The sequence below is a fragment of the Coccidioides immitis genome (genome assembly GCF_000149335.2).
Source record: "Coccidioides immitis RS genomic scaffold supercont3.6, whole genome shotgun sequence".
NCBI classification, from domain to species: Eukaryota; Fungi; Ascomycota; class Eurotiomycetes; order Onygenales; family Onygenaceae; genus Coccidioides; species Coccidioides immitis.
In genome coordinates, this window is record NW_004504312.1 from 854993 (window position 1) to 875100 (window position 20108).

Genomic DNA, 20108 nt, shown 5'->3' on the forward strand with positions numbered 1-20108 from the left:
TTGTCCTCCGTAAAAATTTAGATTACGACTCACTCACATGTGCCATTATGTGGACAACAATACGAAGTACGGAGCACAGTACGGGAAGGTATTCCGTATTGTTGGGCCAGCCGGTAATAATACCGTTAGTACTTCGTACGGTACGGAGTATTGTATTGTGGGGAGTTTTGCAGATGATGTCAGACAGCACGGGAGCTTATCTTATCAATCAGGCGAGTCTCATCGCGACGCGCAGCGAAGTTCACCTCGCTCCGACAGCTCAGTCGAGTTGAGACTGGCCTTCCGGAACGCTGTGCAGCTTATTCCACAGCGAGTAAAAACTGCTCAATGCGGATATAATGTCGTCTTATCTTTCACCTTATGCAAAACGGCGACGACTAAACGATGCCCAGTCGACGCTTTCAAAGCCCTTCAAGTCCCCGCTTCGTCGGCCCATGACAACAAGCGATCCAAACGTTTCTAGAGGGGACGGGAATCTCGGCAATAAGCCAGAGAGCGGAAGCCCTCTACTAGAGAGGCACAATGCACAAGCAGTGAATTGCGGAGGGACGCGAACGGAAGCCGTCGCGGTATCCAACGAACCTTCTACCAAGTCCGCCTCGCCCTGCGATCATCAATCTACCACAACTCCGCCGAAAACTCCTAGACCCGGTTCCGATCAAATAAAGCGAGCCCCTACTACTTCATCTGCTTTCCCGAATACGTCTCAGGCCCGACAGCATATCTCCAATCTTCAAAAGCAAGTTTCGTCTCTACATGCCCAACTCTCCACATTGCGCACGGATCTCGACACTGCTACACAAGCGATAAGAATTGAACAGTCGAATCAAGATCCCGAACTTGAAGGGTTGATATATAAATGGCAGATTGTGGCACGTGAGGCGGCGGAAGAATTATTCGCGAGTGCTAGAGAAAGAGTAAATAGGATGGGCGGCGTCGGAGTGTGGAAAGATAGGATGAGACAGAGTAAATTGAGAAGAATGAAATGGGATGCGGAGGAAAACGACACCGGTGGGACAGATGAGGACGGGGATGAGGATGAAGGAAGTGACTTAGAAAAGGATAAAGATGCGAGAAGGAAAGAGATCGAGGGAGAAATTGAAGCAGGTGAGAAGAGTGATAGGGAGCAGGAGGAAGATGATAGTGGTGAAGATGATGAGGTTAGTTCAGTCATCCTTTCGTCGAAAGAATCAAGATTTGAAAAAAAGAGCAATGGAGGTATAGTGCCGTTTACTTTAACCGATGCTGATATCTTTCGTAGACGTTTACCATGGATATGATGCTCAAGAACTTGAACGTCGATTTGAAAGTGATTGGCTTCGACAAGTTAAATCAAAGATGGATCGACTAAATGTCCTTGGCTGTAACAAATCGGATGTCCCCGGCATCGACAAATCTATCCAACCCTCGACTGCACACTCCCATTCAGTCGCTTATATTTATCTTTAACGAATTTATGACGTATTAGTTAATATAGATACCCACCAATGGAAGACTCGATTAATGCCACCAGCCATTATATGATGCATTTTCCCTAGATGAATTTCTGAAGAGATGAGAAGATTCTACTAAAAGTTGTTAGCATTTTCGCTATTTCTTGAATATATACACTCCACGCTTGGCTAGAAATCCCTGGATCACCTCTGCAGTCTAATGTGCTGCCTGCTTTTGAAGCCAATGCGTGTCGAAATTGGCACCTAACAGGAGTTCACTAGAGCAGGTATTGGGAGCTACAACATATCGAGTCGTTGCAAATACCCTGTCAGATAGCATTATGCCTGGGATAGAGAGATGATGTCTTTTGGCACCTTTTCGTTGCATATGTAACGACATACACGATAACTAGGTAGTTAACAAGGCTATTCTGGAGAGCTCTGACTGACGCTGCCGAGCGCACGACCGTCAGACGGTGCAGTGACCTAACCCACCCAGATTCGAGGAATTGCCAGATCGTTTTGTCTTCGTTGAAGCAGAAATCTCAAGAGTGGGTTTGTGTGCATCCGTGTGTATTTGTGGTTGCGCGAGGAGTAGTTATTGGCGAGGTTTGCGCTATTGGGCCGCCGTGGTGGTTCTCGCCGCCGTGTCCTCTGTACGGGGACGGTGGCCGTAACGAGTACCCAGTGACGGCCGATGAGTTTTCATCATGAGTCAACGTTGAGCTTGCGGAATGCTTTGGAATCCCAGGTTTTGTGACACCCGAGGGAGCTCAGTCAACATTGTGCTGGGTAGTATTTCGGTTCTCAACCCTTCCCCTGGCGACGAATTCTGAACCGCTGCTCTCTGCCCAATAGGGGGTTGCATTCTGACGCCAATCTGGTCGAGATAGCCATCGTAAACCAGTCCACGCATGTGTTCTAGGGGTACCTTTTGTGCCATTTACGCCTAGCTTGTGTTTCCTGGATCCCGATCCCCAATTTCAACAATTGGCGACATCCAGAGATAATGGTCACATTCGCCATGGAGCTGATGTCCAAGGCAGTCCCTTGGCAATTGGTCAACAAACATTTGCGGATGGTCTTAGCTTAGAAGCAGGATGTCCTCCCTAGGTACTCCGTAGATGGCTTTGGAATTTATTACCTGCAACCCAAGGCCACGACCTCAAAGAAAGGCGCTTGGTCTGTGCCCAGAGACAATCCGGCAGAGATCGACGTGCTATTCCAAATTTTGCAAGGCGCTGTGTCCTGCACAGCTCGTCACCTGGCAAGCGGAACGCTACTTGCTTGGGGCTTCGTGTTTGCTCCTAGAAGTGGAGTCGATGTCTTGACTGGATATGGATGGAATGCGAATCCAGTCCACAAAGCCAAGCGTGCACGTTTGTGACTATGACACTATCACTTTTCTGTAATTGCCGGAGACCTGCTCCCACGAAGGTCCTGTAAGAATATCCCATCCAAAAAAAGGATGAACACCTTGAAAGCAAGAGTCAAATCAGCGTGAAGCTGATTTGACAGATTTGGATTCCTCTTGTACTTGGGTGCTAACCTTTGCCAACCGGCAACGCACGGTATCATACGAACATCGTTCTAAACGGGCGCTCTCCTCCCCATCTTGAAGGATTTCCAGGGTTACCTGAACGCTGGTAACCAATGGACGTTGGCAGACGCAGGCTTTGGGGGGATTTTCTTGAAACGCTGACAGTAGCAAGCCTGTGATAGGTGCTCAAATGTCCAGGACGGCATGGCCATATTGGGTGGGCGAGGCTGGCCAACCCAAGGACCCAGACTTGGTTGCGGCGAACATGGCATCGGGGATTTGAATGGAGGAAAGCTTGGAGGTCCCTAACCAGCTACTTACGATAATTGGCCACGCGCTCTACGCTACATATTAGGGGTGGTTTAAGCTAACAGGAGCCCGAAGGCAAAAGACTGCTTGGGAACGTGCCAGTGTTCCGGGGACCATGGTTGTTGCCACCGAGTCAAGTCGGTGGTAGATGCCGAGGAGATCTTCCCACTTTGAAAACAAAGAGCTCTACCACACTCCCCAGCTCTGGGTCGGTACGCTTGCCGTCTCTTGATCAAATAATCTCGCAGGCTGCGGAAGAGGCTGCATGTGCGATTGGGCCTGGGGGACGGGATTTGGGGAGGAACTATAGAAATCCGATCAGCGGAGGCAAGGAGGACAAAAGCAAGGCGAGTCGCCGGAAAGCGACATGGCATAATATGTACGAAGAGAATGGTCACGAAAGCAAGCATTTCCCAGGGGCTGTCCGGTCGTGTTGCAATACAATGGGGGGGTTGGCAGCCGGGCAGTTGTGGAACAAAGAGATGGTCGATATAAGTAACTAGTTAACCATGTAAACGATGTAACTAACTAACTAGAGGTTAGACTGGCTCACTTGATTTCGATATCGTCGAGTATCCGTGCCCGTCAGGATAGTAATTAATGTTTATTAGAAGGACTGGTTTTAAGAGCAAGGGGGGCAAAAAAGACTTGTCTGGGGGGGGGGTGGGTTTAAACAAGAGAACGTCGTCGATAATAATATTAATCCTTCGCGTTCGGCGCAGGCTCGGCACCAGGCAACGTAAATCCTGCCGTGTCGAGTCGACTCGTTAACTAGCAGTTAGTGCGCTCGAGCGCCTGATGCCGCCGATGAATCAACGGTCAGCACGAACTTAACTCACTAACGAGCATGCAACTAAGTACTGGCAACGGAGCGCTGCGGTCAACATCGACATCATCCGTCGTCTCTCTCATCGATAATAATCTCGTCTCGATGGTTTTCTCTTAGCCGCCACATTTAACTTACTTATCCCGTTTCACTCGTCTGTTCCTCTCTTCTTCAAGCGACCGCACCTCACTTTTATTTTATTATTTTTTTTCCTTTGGTCTTTCTTGTGATTCTGCTTTGGATCCTGGTGGAGCCTTTCTCGCTGCCGAACACCGTCCTACCGAATCCTCGAAGCCAACACACCTAACATTTCTACATTCCATCTACGTCTCTCTTCGCTTGGAGGAACGGGTGTGACTGCTGTGTCCTGGCAACCAGATCCTAACCCTGCAACGCCCACAAGACCGCGGAGTCTCCCATCCGGTTCGCTGTTCTTGATGCGTGAATCGTCGGACACTCCGCCTCCTCTCCATTTCTCGCCTCCATCAAGCGACCACGACCGTACCTCAACCCGTGAATCCACACCAATTGGCACTCCAGTCGGCTCTGGCCTCGCGAGTTCACGCAGACCCGATCGGGATCGAAATTCCTATTTTCCCTGGCAACGCAAACTCGGGGAGGAAGGCAAACCGGCTGCACGCGACCGTCATACCAGCTTCTTAGGCGACCTAGGTGACTCTACATTCCCTCTGTTTCAGTCTTCACCGCCTGAACGGACCATGGAGAATACAACGTCTCCGATCAACATTTCGGCGTCTCGCCAGACATCTCTTTCCCCACCCGGCCAGCAAGCGTCCAACCTCACGTCCGCCCTGCAGAGAGCCGCGGCCGTGGACCGCCCTGACCTGATCCCCGCCTGGAATGGGGCCAGCCCTACCGCATTCAAGACGAATGGGGCGCGAAAGGACTCGTTCAGCGCCACAATGGCACAATATTCGAATGGTTCCAAGCCGATTACTGTCGCTGGTTCTAACCGTGACAAGCCACGTCGAGAGAGTCTTGCAGGCAGTCTAGTCGGAGGGATGAGCTGGGGTGGTGTATCGGTTGGAAGTTGGATTAGAGATGAGTATGTGATAGTGCCCCTGTTACAAAGTCACATTTGTAGTTTGGACGAGTGTATGGGGAGATGTTGGGCCTTGATGCTGACCAAGATGTAGTATTATCATGACAGGAACTTCACCTTTCACACTACAGTCGCCCTCCTACCACTCCTCCTCGTATCTGCCCAAACTCGAAGCAAATTTCATGCGCGACTTTTCTTGTTGTGGAATCACGCTTCCCACACTTCATGATCTCCTTCAACACTATGAAGAAGCCCACGCTCAAAAGTCGCCTCCGCCGCCACAAAGGTCGCAGTCAAGTCAGACCATATCAGATAACAGATCCGGCACGGCTGGAAATCAAATGCAGCAAAATCAACAACCCGGTGCCGGGAAGGGATTCGTCACACCTCATCCTGTTGGCAACCAGCGCCCGCCAAACCAGATGACGAGCGCATCTCAACAACGGATTCAACCACAGGGTGGATTTAACACCTCCCGGGTTATGGATTTACCGGATCTTGATACTGTTGATGATATGGAGATGGACGATCCCTTGTCAGATACTAGTTTCCAGCAGCCCCAACAACAAGGATTTTTGCAGGCTCGCTTTAGTCAGGAGAATAGAGGAAACAGAGTGTCACCGCTCAATCTGGGAATGCTTCAAAACCAAGGATTTAGAAGCTCGCAGCCCGGTACACCCGTTTCTCCTGCAAGGCCCCTTCAAAATAATCCGACCGTATCTTCCGTGAATACGCCAACCCTCTTACCCCACTCTCTACAACAGCAGCAAGCTTCTCAGTTCCGCAATACTCCCGAGTCTTCTACGCCTGGCACTCCTGCAGAACTCGACGAGTCGATCGTTGGCGGAATGAATGACATGTCTATGCAAGGCGCCCCTCTTCCAGGGAACCAGCCTCAATACCCCGGATATGGCGGGCAGAATGATATGCTGGATTTGTGCATTGACGAACCAGCCAAAAGATTGTTTAGACAGGGCGGAGGTTTCAAGAATACACAGCCGAATGCCCAGTTCCGGTTGGGCGGGGCCCAATACGGACCCAACAGTGAAATCGCACAACGCATTCGAGAACAGCAGAGGCTTGCTGGTGTTCCTGATCCATCATTCCTTAGGCCTGATGAGGAACCTAAACCTTATAGATGTCCTGTCATTGGGTGCGAAAAGGCTTATAAAAACCAAAATGGTCTCAAGTACCATAAATCGGTAAGTCTCACCGCTTATTACTATTATTATTTTTCATCTCTTCTCTCGGCTTTCGTCTAACGCTAGCGTTACTTAGCACGGCCACAACAACCAACAACTCCATGACAATGCTGACGGAACATTCTCTATCGTCAACCCTGAAACTTCCATCCCATACCCAGGCACCCTTGGCATGGAGAAGGAGAAACCTTACCGCTGCGAAGTTTGCGGAAAGCGATACAAGAACCTTAACGGCCTCAAATACCACAAAGCCCATTCACCGCCATGCAATCCCGAGCTATCATTCATGACTAATAGGAATATGAACACCGGCGGAGTTATGCAAGGCGAAAATGTTAATGTTGCTGGAGCCGGTCTCCCAGGAATCGGAGAATAAAAGGGTGTTGCCCTTAAGTCTTCCCCTCCAATTATAAAAGTTAACACAGGATGCAAAAGTCAGGGCGAACAAAACGGAGTGAAATGGGGTCGACACGCAAATACAAGGTACATAGATAGAGAGCCTGGAGGCGTATGTTTTGGGTTTGTGGATTTCTTCTCTCACGATCGGCTCCCATTTTATTTTCTTTGCGCTTTGGGATACATTAACAAAAGGGGGTACGCTTGGCCTTTTTTTTTTTTTTTTTTTCCTTTTGCTTGTTCCGTCTGTCTTTTTTGCTCCTCTTGGCCGGCTTCTTTTTAATCCCCCGATCTGTCTTTGCATGCACGGGGTAAGCATGTACATACACTCCGATTCCCTTCTAGTGTCCGGATCTTCGAGTCGCAGGACCCTTTTTCACCGACGGCCTTGGTCCTATTTTCTTCCACGAGCAATTCGCAACGGCCACCTTTCCGATACTAACTCTTATCTGACATCTTCTTTTCTTGCACATACCGTTACGGAAGCTTTAGACTCCCATACACCACTCTTCTACTCCTCGCCGCATGCTGTTCTGAGTTTTCCTCGATTTTTGGCACTGGATTGATCTTCGCTAATTGTTCCCGTTGGTGTCTTTTGGATCGTGACTGATTTTATATCTCTTTCTCTTGTTTTATTTCCCCCGTACTATCTTGTCTAATCGCCTTTTTTGAGTAATGATTTCGCTAGCGAAATAGACTGCATTTTTAATATCCTCACTTTTCATTTCCTTCTTTCTTGTTTCATGTGTTTTTTAGTATTTACCTATGTTTGTCAAAGTCACTTTTGTTCTGAATGCTTCCCATCCTGATCATGCCCGTATGTACTGTACTTTGGATTGTTTCCCCATCTGCTTATCCAAAGTTGAAGGGAGAGAGAGAAAAAAAAAAAAAAAAAAAAAAAGAGGGGCTCAGAGACAGAAAAGTCATGGAAAATTTTGTTTATTACAATGCGAAGTACTTGCTAGCTGAATATCAAGTTTGACACTTGCTTTGTCCATGTATGCTGTTGAGAAAATTACACATCAGGAGTACATAATCACAGATTTTACGATTGAATGCCCCGATTCGGAAATCCTTCTCGAAAAGAAAATTGGACGGTATAGCTTATCATCAGAACAATCCACGGTCCGGGGTTTTCAATGAAACGAATCGTTCCTCCGTGCCTGAACTCCACTAGGAACGCCATTGTCAAAGAAAGACATAGGGAAAACGAAAGAAAAGAAAGATTGCAATCAAGAAAGACGACGAAAGATGGCAGATACTGGTTACATCTTGGTTTAGCCAAGGAGGAAAAAAAAAAAAGGTGTAAGAAAGGAATAAATCTGTCCCGAGCAATCGTCTTAACTGGGTAATACCTTAGGGACCTCATATTATCGCATATTCGCTAATACCATTCAAATTCCCCGGTGCCTTTATGGAAAACATATCTATGCTAGGTTAGCGTCGGTCAAGCAAGACTGTACGAGGCCCTTGGGAACCTACTCTTTCCCTCCAGTAGTTAAGATACCATCCTTTAGTGTGCACTTCCATTTGCTCTTCACGCGCTGCACTTTATCATATGTGCAAAGCATGACTTGGCCGACTGCATCATCGCCTTCAGGGTCGTCAAGAAGGTCATCGGGGTCATCAAGGTCGGAATTAATTGCGTCTTCATCTTCGTCTTTTTTAATCCCAAACTCATCGACACCGTCATATCCACCAGCTTGAGAGGGGATAGTTGCTTCCGATGCGATGGAAGGACCAGGAATTGCAGACTCTTCTTTGATGGTGACCTTACGCTTCTTTCCATTCGCGCGGGGGTACCGTTCATGAAGCGGGGCTAGGAGACCGTTACCTTCCATCTGCAGTCCTCTGAGCTCGACATACTTCCGCATAACGCGGTCGGCTTGCGCTCCATTCTTTGTCGCCTCTTCTCTTCTCCTCGCAACTTCCGCCTTCCATTCTGACAGTGCATCGATTTCGGAATCGCCCGCGCCATCGGTTTGGCCGTTTCCAACGGTGTTACTTTGCGAGCCCTGCTGTGATACCTTCGGGTCTTGGCTTTGCGGACCGTTAAACTGACTGGTCTGAAGTCGCTGCTGGCCAGGAAGGGACAACGCTGCCTGAGATTGAGCTTGTAACTGGTGGATCTGGCTAGCTGCAGCCGCGCCGTAACGTTGATGTAGGGCATCGGCCGCCCGCTGCTGCGCTATATGGGCAGCTGTGGTGGGAATGCCTGTCGACGTCGTGGGGTACCCAGGTTCAGTCTTGACGCGAACCTCACCCGCAGCTTGTCCAGAGCCATTTGCGGGAGCCAGAGGCGGCTGGGACTGGGGTATTTGTTCTGGAAACTCCTGTGGAGGTGGTGGTGACGTACGAGGCGCATTGGACGGCACGGTCACGGGCGGCGGAGGAATTGGGGCTTGCTGTGGAGGGGGTGGAGGGGGTTGAGGAGGAGGATCCCAGGGGAACTGGGCAACCCCAAGAGATGAGAGCTTCTTCTGCCATCCCTAGATCAATAAAAAGGCAGATTAGCAGCAGATTACATGGTAAGTAAAATGCCAAAGTCCAGAGGGCAGCTCAGAGGTGCATGGATGGTTGAGGACAAGCCCCGGCGTCAAGCTTAGTCAGCGAGCCGTTAAAGCGGCCAGCCGACAACCGCCACATAAAAATGTAACAGCAGGCGACAATGGGCCCGATTCCCTTTAAACAGGCCGAACCCCCCGCGAATTGGCCACACCAAAAATGGAGACCGTCCAACACCACACGCGACCACAAAACCCCACGAAAGAGCCCATCGGCATCAAACATCAGCTCATCCACAGCAGGATAACAATCTGATGATATGTTTTTTCGACTTTTCGGCATCTCAAACGCTCGGGCGAGGCTTGAAACGCAGTACAAGGGAGGTTTTCTGCGACTTACTTTCCTCAGGTCTTCCAACGTCTGCTGGTCAACACCACCTTCTTCAAAGTCGATCTGGGACGAATCGCATACTTCCTGGATGACGCGGTCGAAGACGATACCCTGATGAAGCGCGAAATGGCTTTGTGAGCCATCAGATGGCAACAGAAACCGCGACGAAAGCGTGGAGAGCAAAGACCGAAGATTGGATTTCAGGGGTGTTCGCTACTCACCACCAACTGGTTCGACATCTTTCGCAAATGCGTATTCAGCAAGCAGGAAAGAAAAGGAGAAGGAGGCACAAGAGGAAAACGTATTTATGGCGCTGTCTTGTGGTCGCTGTCGCCGGCGCACAGCATGTGGTTGGCTCGCTGCCAAGGTCGTCAGCCAGCGCTGCTTGCCACCCCAAACCTCTGCACTAAGCTGTAAATTTTGCCGTAGGCTACCGCCCTGTACTTTATATCACCGTTCAAAAGACCCAAGTAGCCTGCAAGCACTGTAAAACCGGGCTGTTGACGCGCCTGCTCTGGTGCGGCCAGGATGGTTGTTGAGGAGAAAGTGGTTTTATACTCAAGAAGCTATCAGCAACCTGCCTAGTGGCTTAGTCAGCAAGCCATTGGAACCAGAGATTCCTCTCTGAGCGCAGTCGAGAACGTTCCCCCAGAGGAGCATGCAAAGGCACTTTCATTGTTGAACGGGGATATCAAGCGTGAATGGGATTTCTAAATAATGTCACTATCAAGATTGCATTTGGCAGGCCAATCCTCGCTGCCAGATCACAAAAAGGCCTCTATTATTTGCCTCCCCCCCGTTGAGCTATATCATTTGAAGGAAATTCTGATGTCTTTCAATATGAGAAAAGAGAAAAAAGCACAAGACATGGAATTTTGAATTGATTAATGCAATTATACTGAATGAACTTTACAAAACCACCAACACCACCAATTAAAAAATTTTCCCAAAGCCAAACAACGCTTTTAACACCGTACCTTGCAGCCTGTGTGACGAGAAAAAGAGAAACTAAAATAGATCCAAGGAAGCAGAGACATTTATCTGATTGTCATCTGCTTACCCTTGCTGCCGACTCCACCCTCACGAGAAGCGGATGCGGCAGTGCCTGGCTTTCGTTCAAAGATCTTCCAGAATTTGAGACTCTCATCGGCAGCTATATCAATTACCCGTCAGATACTGTTTAAAGAAAGCAGCAGACTTCATGCTACATACCTGCAGTTGCTAACATCTGCCCATCCGGGCTCAGGCAGCTGTGGAGAACACGAGTCTCGTGTGCGGGAATCTCAACGTTGCGAACGAGAGTGGGATAGCTCCAAATGCTCAAAGAGTTGTCAGGGAATCCACTGGAGCTAACGAGCTCTCGGTAGTGGTTGCTCCATCGGAGACTTGTGACTTGAGAGCCGGTGTCAATGCTGTTGGTTCTCGCGCCAGTTGTGGTGTTCCAGAAATGGATGTGTCTGTCGTACGATCCCCCACCGGTAGCTAAGAGGTTCAATTGCCATGGGCACCAGCTAAGAGCCTTGACAGCTGCGCGGTGGTTGGTCTTGGTAAACTTTGGTGCGCTGAGAGACCGTGAATCCCAGATGGAAACAAGGTTGTCGTTTCCGCCGGTGGCCAACTGAGCGCCATCTGATCGCCATTCCAGACCACAGACTTCCGATGTATGAGAAACGAGCTCAGCCGTTTTGTGCTGAGCAATACGGACATCATGATTGAAAACAAGGCCGCTGCGAGCACCAGTGGACAAGGTATGTTTGGACCAACCCATGACACCAACCCGTGTTTCATGGCCAAGCATACTTCGCAGTTTTGTACCTTCTTCGACGTCCCAGATCTGGACTTCACCAGTGCCAAGACCAACACCGACGTAGGCACCGTCGTTGCTCCATTTCACACTGCTAATGTATGTATCAGGGGAGGTCTCCAACAGACAGTTTACGGAGCCACTGTCTGCAGACCACACATAAACATTGCGCTCGAGGCCAATAGCAACCTGATTACCTGAACTCCAATCCAACAAGTTGAGGTAATAGTCGTCAACGAGACCGGGTGCATCCAAAACCCGCTCTGGTGCCGTTTGTACTCTTCGTCGAAATTGAGCCGACTGTGCATGAGCAGGTTTGAGGGGGCGGTTGTATTGAGACCGAAGGTCGATTGGTTTTGATGACTCTGGTGCTGGGGGTTTAAAAGCAAGGATTCGAGTATTAAGGGGGATATCACAGGCATCTGCCAGAGAGGACTTGTATGCAACCACGTCAGGGGCCGGCCTCGAGTAGGTGCTATTAGTATCGTTGTCTTCTAGGTCAAGCCCTTGCAAAGCTTCTGCAAGGTCGTCCTCATGGCTTCCCATATTAAAAGCACTAGCAGCGTTTGCAAGGACACTGGAGCCATCACTGCCACTAGGTTTCGGGCGTTGTTGGTCATCTGCCTTTGCAGTGCCGGTGGTTACAAGTCCTTCACTCGAGCGATTGGGGATAAATCTATCGGCCGCATTGTGGGGGAGGTGGATTGTGGTTTTGGTCGTTCTGGGACGCAGGTTTGTGCCCTTCTTTGTACGTTTCTTTGGGGTTTGACCAGAATGTCCCGTTCCTGTCAAAGTCCATTTTGAAGTTCCAAGTTCAAGCGGCCGAGGCGAGTTTTGACCCTTTGCAATGTTTGACTTGGGGGAATCGCGATAACTTCTTGCTCTCGCAAAGTGCGTGGAGAGGTTTCCGTTGTAGAAAGATTTTGGTGCCTCAGGGGGAGTGAAAGGCGAAGAGTCGTTTGAAACGTTGCTAGTAAGGCTTGTTGTTCTTTGCCGGGGAGATGGCGTCAGAGGCATACGGCCGCCAGCCGTTTTTGAGGAGAATATTCCATGGTGGCTCTTGACCGGTGTTGTAACCGCTACAGCTGCCATCGTGCTGTGATATTTCGGGATGCTCTAATGACTTTAGCGTGACTTCCAAAGACTATGCTGAGAATGATCGGTTACCTCTTTCCAAGGAAACGAACAGAACACAAAGGCTGTTCAAGGAGAGGATGGGCGTGGATGTAACCCAGCAGTATACCACGCTCTGAGGCTAAGATGGACTAGATACGCCTGGTTCTGATAAGCTATGGACAGTAAGAGATGAAGGAGGTATGGAGATAGGATAACGTGAGGTACTCGGATAGCAAGGAGTGGATGTCTTGAGATAGAATACAACGAAAAGAAGAAGATGAAGAGAGAAAGTGAAAAGAGACGATGGGTGATGGCCAGGAGCGCCTTAAAAGCTGAATATTTACCGTTTTGCGTCGCCCAAGCAACAATCAGAGCTCGGATACGCTAGTCCTAAGGAGGCTAGTGTGCTCAATTAAGCTTTTAAAGCGCCGAAACCGCTTTCGGAAAGTTATTCCGGTCGTAGCTTGCCGCCGCCGCTTCACCTTCGCCGCTCTCCAAACTATCCGCAGGCATCTTCCTAAAAACTCTTGACACACCCTGCCTGATATATCTTTTGATGCTTGTCCAGAGCTTTCTGGGCTGATAGAATTTAGTCTCTTCTCTCGCTTGCATTGTTGTTGCCTCCTACTTGTTTGGCTAACCAATCATTTACCACAATTCAAGTTGCGTCTTCTACATACATACCAAGAATCCGGCTAAGAATGTCCCTCGGCGCCCTATCAACACCGGCCGGTGGTGGCAGCAGACAGGAGAACAGTGGATTAACAGCTCTTCATAGAACTCCTGTCACCCTGGCTTCCCCAACTTCCAACACCACGCCCAATACCTACCTTATGCCCACCAGCCCTTCCAAGATCAGCCGTGGGAGCGATGGCTACCGTCCAACAGTGAAGAAGTCCGCCGGGCAAGTCCCCGCTTGCCTTGTAAATGCATCTGTGACATACTGCGGAAATAACCAGATATATGCGTTTGGTGGATTTGATCAATATACAGATGAGGGTTAGTGAACTGAGCAACCTATTCTGTTCTTTGCTGCACTTTATCCACTAACTACCTACCTTCATCTGAATAGTTTACAACCACGTTCGCCGACTAGACTTGAACACATTGACATGGACACTGGTAAATAACTATGGAGACATACCGGGCGTTCGAATGGGTTAATTGACTCTAGTGCTTCATTTATCCTGTTCAGGCTGACGAAAGTCCTAGGCCATACTGCGTCCCTCTACCAAGATGACAAGCTAATTGTATTTGGAGGCGAGAATGAACGCCGTGAATACCTTTCAGACATCATCATATTGGACCTTAACACCTATACTTGGACATCGCCCGAAGTTCGTGGACCCATTCCGAGAGGGAGGGCTCGCCATGCCTCCGTGATCTACGAGGATAAACTGTTTGTGGTAGGTGGTGTTACTGGCGAAACCAATTATATCCTCGACGAAATGTGCTATCTCGACCTCAAAACCTGGACCTGGTCCCGTACTTGGAGCTTCGTTGCCCGCTTCGATCACACTGCTTGGGTTTGGGGAGGCAGACTTTGGGTTTTCGGAGGCCTTGGGATTGACATGGAACGCGGAACGGATCTGTGGTGGCTGGACTTGAAAGGAAACCCGTCCTTCATGGGTACTTCGGCAGCGTCTCAAGGTACCGTCGGATCCCCAGGAATGGCAAACAGGATGACTTACAGCCCAGACATGCATTTTAGTACCCCATCACAGATTTCCGGACGGCCTAATGGCTATGCACCCAACTCGGGCAGTGTCCAAGTTCGATCTCTGGGTAGACGGAGACCCAATGCTCCTGGAGCCGTATCTTCTATTAAGTTTCACTCCGGCCCGTATACTCCCGTGCTGCTCTCCGGAACGCATTTCCATGTGTATTCTTCTGGCGTTCTCCTTGATCTGGTCACCCCTTCTGAAACCGTTCGGCCATGGGAATGCAATCTCTCCTCTTTGGAGTTAGATTCGTTACGCTGGCAAAGGCTTGCGGATGGCCCCGAGATATTCAAAGCCGGATATCGCTGGCACTACTGCACTGTCAACGAAGACGGTACCAAGGCATGGCTTCTTGGCTGCAACTTAAATGTTGCTAACGCACCAGGTCTGGGCGACGAGAACCATTTAAGTGAAGTTCTTCCTATAGACCTCGAGCGATACGGCGTCTTGGGCAATGAATCACTCAACCAAAGATCACTCAACGTGGACAGTGAGCATAACTCTCAGCTATCTAGCTTAGGAGCGGAATTGGCTGCAGTTTTTGACCAACCTCCGGAGTCAGGAAGCGGGACAGATTTTATAATCACCGCTGACTGTGATGATCCTGGGTACTCCAGTGATGAGGAATCTTCAGGAATGGCCGACTCCTCGCAGCCAACCTCTACCTTTTTGCCGCCCGATGCTGCCACATCTGCTCCAATCCACGTTCACCGCATCATTCTCCAAGCACGGTGGCCTCATTTTAAGCGCCTATACGCGGCTCAAATGGCAGAATACCATACAAAAAGAATGCATATTCCTGAGCCATACAAGGTTGTTCGTGCATTCCTGCATTACTTATACACGGATAGTATTTCCTGCCACCCCGAATTGTGCCCCGGTGTCACTGAAGTGGCTGGGATGTTAGTAATGGCAAACTTATACGATATGCCACGACTGCGCCAGCTATGTGTTCATCGTCTTAGCCGCGAGTTAGCGGTTGAAAACGCTGCTATCGTATGGGAGCGTGCTGGGCGAACAAACGAGGAATGGCTCAAGCGTCGTGCAGCGGTGTTCTGTATGGCTAACTGGGGACGTATTGTAAGAACAGAAGGCTTCAGAAGCCTCAACAGACAGAGCCTTATGGAACTATGCGAGGTGGTGGATACAGAAGGTCGAGTCGTCGGTGGCCACGAACTCGAGTTTACCGGAAGCTGGGGAAGCGATCGGTACGACCCGAATGGTGACATGAAGCGAACTCGCTTGCCTCTTCTCGGTGACGGCGAAGATATCGATGGAGAGGAAGATGATGGAATGGAGCTTACATGAAATTCTATCGCGGGCGGACTTGGAGGACTTCCGAAGGTGTTTGATGGGATGTTTTAGTAATGACGAGATGATCACACGGCGAAGGGACGAATTTTCGGAGTTAGGCGAGGCATGGGGCGCTAAATGATAGTTTCTACAGCGAGCATATCTTCGAGAGCTTTTTGACAAATATACGGAATAGACCAATTTCATACTGCATTAAATTTCATTTTAGTTTTTGTGCTCGAAGTTGTCTTGTCTTCCAGCTGCTCAATCTAACGTCGGAAAAATTCCACTCCGAACAAATTTTGCCCGCTGAAATTCCTCCCCGCCACAAAGCCCATTTGTCGTCGGAGCCAAAAGCGCAGCCGTGGGCATTGGGCTTTGCGGAATTATAAATCGAACGCAGAATCGGTTGTCAAAATGACACAAAGTTTTCCGAATGAAACCACTCTGAATGATGGTGCAAAACGGCTAGAGAATGAGGGTAGCGGGAATTTCGAAGAGTCGCCCGCAAAGCGCATCAAACTCGATAAGCCCGAAAATCCCATTCACGCGCAGCCGGAAAATAACGGTGCTCAGCGAAAGAAAGGCACCGCGCCAATAAGAGAAGAGTAAGTCCAGTCACTCCAGATCTTGCTCTGGTGTGTTTTTCTTTTTCTTTTTCTTTTTTTTTTTCCTTCATTCCGTTTGGTCATTGCTGACTGCCGCCATCCGGCGAGTATTTAGGTATCTCGTTCGTTCCGGTCAAGAGCCTAGCGTAAAACAAACCTCTGATGTGCGCGACGACGACGAAGCGGAAGCCGCCCGTCACCAAGAACGCGCAGGCGAGAAAGGCGGAAAACAAAGAAAAAAACAAAAAGGTCAAAACACAGCTCGGAAATTTGGGAAATCACAGGATGAGAAAGGTCTCTGCCAGAGTGTGTCGCACAGCCCAGAACTCTCACCAAGAACATGTCAGTTTGGCGATAATTGTCGATTTGAGCATAACCTGCGCAAATACTTGAAAGAGTACAAGCGGGAGGACTTGAAGACGTTTAATGGCATGTGTCCGGTTTGGGATGCGTATGGTCTTTGTTTTTCCGGGTGGAAATGTCGATTTGTGGGATCCCATATGACAGAGAGGGAGCTGGAGGATGGGCGGAAAGAGCTGGTTTTGGTGGAGGATGAGGAACGAAAGAATGCTGCTATGCCTTTGGTTGAAGGTGGAGCAGAGGGAGGAGTGTTCAATTCTATATCTACGGAGCAAAAGGTGGACCTTATGAAGAAGAGGCGCAAGACTCCCAAATCAGATGCGTATACAACTTGGCTTGATGAGACATCCAAGCAGTTGGAGATCCATAACCATGGCAGGAGGTTTGCGGATGAAAACAACGTCGAAGCAAATGGCGAGGCCAGAGACGAGGTTGAAGATAGGAGAGCGCAGTTCAAGGAGCCCCCATTTCTCCCATCCGAAAAGAGACGACTCTACTTCGGTTCAGAAACGCCGGTTTTGGCGCCGCTTACCACCCAGGGCAATCTCCCCTTCCGAAGGCTATGTGTTGAATTGGGAGCACAATTCACATACTCAGAAATGGCTATGAGCCTTCCGATAGTTCAAGGCCACAAAGGCGAGTGGGCTTTAATGAAGGCACATCAGTCCGAAGTGCTTCCGCCTACGATTAAACCAAATCAAGGCGTGGTCAAAGATTATGATCATTCTCGGGATCTCAAATTCGGTGTTCAAATCTCGGCCAACAAGCCATGGCAAGCACTGAAAGCTACGGAGGTCATGACGGCTCTGTGTCCACATCTTCGCGTTGTAGACCTTAACTGTGGTTGTCCAATTGACCTAGTTTACCGAGACGGTGCCGGTTCCGCGCTTCTTGAGCACCCATCAAAACTGGAAAAGATTCTACGAGGGATGAATGCAGTGTCCAATGAGGTCCCTGTGTCCGCAAAAATTCGTATGGGCACGAAGGATAATAGTCCAACTGCATTGAAACTCATTGAGCGACTTGTTCTCGGAGGTCCTGAGTTCACTGAGATTGGACAAGGCCCGGCCGGTGTTGCTGCGATTACACTCCACGGCCGAAGCCGACAGCAACGATACACACGGGAAGCCGATTGGAGTTACATATCTGAATGTGCGGCGCTCATAAGACGACTCAACGAGCGAAGTGATGACCTAACCGACACCATCCGAGAGGCCGACGACCGGCTACAAGCCCCGGGAAGGAGGGTATATTTCCTCGGAAACGGCGATTGTTACTCCCATGAAGATTATTATCGAGCTATTGGCGAGTCTGGCGTAGATACCGTGATGATCGCTCGTGGTGCGCTTATGAAACCGTGGATTTTCGAGGAAATCCAAGCTGGGCAATATCTCGACAAGTCAGCTTCTGAACGTCTCTCGATCGTTGAGAAGTTTGCAAAATACGGTCTCAATGCATGGGGCTCTGACGAACACGGCGTTGGAACTACCAGAAGATTCCTTTTGGAGCTGCTGAGTTTTACGCATCGGTATATCCCAATCGGTTTGTTGGAGCATCTCCCGCCAAGAATCCAGGATCGACCCCCCGCGTATAAAGGGAGAAATGAACTAGAGACACTTTTGGCTAGCGATAACTATAAGGATTGGATAAAGATCAGGTAAGTGTTGTTTTTATTCCCCCCTTGCATCCAGTTTGCTCTTTGTTTGACTAACTTTGCCGCAGTGAGATGTTCCTAGGCCCGGCACATAAAGATTTCAAATTTGAACCGAAACACAAGTCCAACAGCTATGAGATCGAAGGTTAGACTATAGTTAGAGACGGGCAGAAAGCGAACCTTTTGGGGACCTGGAGTGTGTAACTAAGACGGAAGAAAAAATTATTACCAACGAGTGCCGATCATCAGCTTATCATAGAAGCCTTTGGCCCGGTACTGCCGCCATCCAAAGAGAAAAACCTCACAAATAAAATACAAAACTCAGGACCGCCCATCGCAGACCTCCGAGAGAGTGTTACCCTTAATTTGCCTCTGAAAGATCCATTTTCAAAAGCTGACCACTTAAATAACAAAGTTCGCCGATCAAAATATGAGATTAGATTCTTTGCGTTTTTCGTTCCTGGGGCAGCTCGCGAGCCTTGTTAATTTTTGGTGAATAAACCTAGGCCGCAAAAGTACACCAAGAAAACTTCGTTCGGATTCGGCGCGTCCTCAGGAAGTTCCAGGTCGTAAAAACTTATAACTGCATTGACATCGAAGCTCGAACTGGGGTCGGAGTCACTGGGTAGAGGGAATGACTTCTGGTATTTAGTGTAGACGATTCCGTCTTGGCCAGGAACGAGCAAGGTTGAGATAAATTTGGATAAGTCTACAGCCACTTGAATTTGTGTTGATTCTGGTATCGGCATATTTTCAATGATTGAGTGTTTGATATAATTGTCAATGGTGCTAGGAGAAGTCGTGCCGCAGCTGAAGAAGGCTTGAAATTCCACTTTTGGAGGCCCTTGGATATCGTTGCCATTATATTCATAACCAAAGTCTTCACGGAAAATGTCTCTGCAGGCATCCCGAAGACTGGATTCAATCATGTTGTAGTTTGTGTTGAAATCACGTTGCGTTCGGATTAAATCCTAAGGGCAAATGGTAAGCGGTTTAGTGTGTTAATATACATGATAATCTTTTTTTTTTCTTTTTTTCTTTAAGCGAAACAGGATATGAATAGAAAGAAAGAGGTCAATTACTGGAAATTTCCCCGTGCCCATCATCGCTAAGTCAGCGATGGTTTGAACCGACAACGGAGAAGCCTTCGAGAGCGCCTGGAAAGCATCGTTGATGCCGTTATAGTCGAAGTCGTCTGCCATGATAGCGACGGTAGTGCAGTCGTGAAATTGGGTCACTTTAGAAAATTGATAAAGAAACCCGGGGCCTAGGGGGAGCTTCGCTTTCAACAAGCCATATGTCAAACGTCTTTGGAGTCAGGATGTTCCGCATGGAGGGGTTTTCCACCAGACGTTGGGCTTGACAAGGAAGATCTGATTCCCCACCGGGAATTACGATGACCTCGCTTGCCCCTAACTGGACCCCGGAAATACTCCGTACTGGCACAGCAAACGTCCAGCTGATCATCTTCGGTAGGCAGAAAGCTCACAAGGATCGGGGTGTCTCGGCGACTCCCCACATTCAACCGCATTGATCGATGGTTCTCTTCAACTTGGGCAAAGGATGATTCCGTATCCCGGCAAAGCCTTTCACGAAATCACAGTTTCTCTAGCCATGATGCCGAAGAACACTCCGCGGTGCGTCTCCTGCTAAATCACGAAGATATCGTTATCGACTCAAATGTTGCGTTGACCAATTCCAACTTTAGCTTTGTCGGTATATGGATAATTAGCTTTTCCGCAAAAATGTGGCTAAGCTGCATTAGTGATTATATAATCTTTCCGTCAAGCCACTGTAGGTTCAGCCAATAGTAGGCAGTTACTCAAGGGTGGGATGACGTCTGTGTGGCTTTCGCGTGCGGCCAGCTCAACCTCAACTTGGCTGGTTT

General features: G+C 49.1%; 8 protein-coding genes across 9 annotated transcripts; 5 read left to right on the forward strand and 3 right to left on the reverse strand.

The window, feature by feature from the left end:
• Nucleotides 1-338: 338 nt before the first annotated feature.
• On the forward strand, nt 339-1351 carry CIMG_03254 (uncharacterized protein; the record flags this gene model as incomplete). The annotated part of the gene is made up of 2 exons (XM_001243812.1): nt 339-1160; nt 1262-1351. The coding sequence occupies 2 exons, from the start codon at nt 339-341 to the stop codon at nt 1349-1351; spliced, it is 912 nt and encodes a 303-aa protein (XP_001243813.1).
• A 1905-nt stretch (nt 1352-3256) lies between these two features.
• On the forward strand, nt 3257-3825 carry CIMG_11081 (uncharacterized protein; the record flags this gene model as incomplete). Its single annotated transcript, XM_012358227.1, has 3 exons — nt 3257-3274; nt 3348-3661; nt 3819-3825. The coding sequence occupies 3 exons, from the start codon at nt 3257-3259 to the stop codon at nt 3823-3825; spliced, it is 339 nt and encodes a 112-aa protein (XP_012213650.1).
• Nucleotides 3826-3999: 174 nt separating this feature from the next.
• Nucleotides 4000-7648, forward strand: CIMG_03255 (C2H2 transcription factor). Its single transcript, XM_001243813.2, has 3 exons — nt 4000-5174; nt 5266-6373; nt 6450-7648. Exons 1-3 carry the CDS (start codon nt 4546-4548, stop codon nt 6747-6749), a joined length of 2037 nt encoding a protein of 678 aa, XP_001243814.1. The 5' UTR covers nt 4000-4545; the 3' UTR covers nt 6750-7648.
• Nucleotides 7649-7727: 79 nt separating this feature from the next.
• Nucleotides 7728-10161, reverse strand: CIMG_03256 (transcription initiation factor TFIIA large subunit). Its single transcript, XM_001243814.2, has 4 exons — nt 9886-10161; nt 9674-9775; nt 8252-9258; nt 7728-8196 (listed from the first exon to the last, which is right to left on the reverse strand). Exons 1-4 carry the CDS (start codon nt 9901-9903, stop codon nt 8154-8156), a joined length of 1170 nt encoding a protein of 389 aa, XP_001243815.1. The 5' UTR covers nt 9904-10161; the 3' UTR covers nt 7728-8153.
• Nucleotides 10162-10584: 423 nt separating this feature from the next.
• Nucleotides 10585-12790, reverse strand: CIMG_03257 (cell division cycle protein Cdc20). Its single transcript, XM_001243815.2, has 3 exons — nt 12636-12790; nt 10877-12584; nt 10585-10817 (listed from the first exon to the last, which is right to left on the reverse strand). Exons 2-3 carry the CDS (start codon nt 12558-12560, stop codon nt 10702-10704), a joined length of 1800 nt encoding a protein of 599 aa, XP_001243816.1. The 5' UTR covers nt 12561-12584; nt 12636-12790; the 3' UTR covers nt 10585-10701.
• Nucleotides 12791-13143: 353 nt separating this feature from the next.
• Nucleotides 13144-15819, forward strand: CIMG_03258 (kelch repeat protein). The gene has a single exon (XM_001243816.2). It carries the CDS (start codon nt 14033-14035, stop codon nt 15611-15613), a length of 1581 nt encoding a protein of 526 aa, XP_001243817.2. The 5' UTR covers nt 13144-14032; the 3' UTR covers nt 15614-15819.
• Nucleotides 15820-15997: 178 nt separating this feature from the next.
• CIMG_03259 lies at nt 15998-18735 on the forward strand. Of its 2 annotated transcripts, XM_004446273.1 has the most exons (3): nt 15998-16206; nt 16322-18223; nt 18289-18735. In XM_004446273.1, exons 1-3 carry the CDS (start codon nt 16016-16018, stop codon nt 18368-18370), a joined length of 2175 nt encoding a protein of 724 aa, XP_004446330.1. In that variant the 5' UTR covers nt 15998-16015; the 3' UTR covers nt 18371-18735. The 2 variants fall into 2 exon arrangements, with proteins under 2 accessions (XP_004446330.1, XP_004446331.1); XM_004446274.1 differs by having other exon boundaries at nt 16322-18735.
• CIMG_03260 (uncharacterized protein) lies at nt 18220-19855 on the reverse strand. Its single transcript, XM_001243818.2, has 2 exons — nt 19303-19855; nt 18220-19191 (listed from the first exon to the last, which is right to left on the reverse strand). The coding sequence occupies exons 1-2, from the start codon at nt 19420-19422 to the stop codon at nt 18703-18705; spliced, it is 609 nt and encodes a 202-aa protein (XP_001243819.1). The 5' UTR covers nt 19423-19855; the 3' UTR covers nt 18220-18702.
• Nucleotides 19856-20108: the final 253 nt, after the last annotated feature.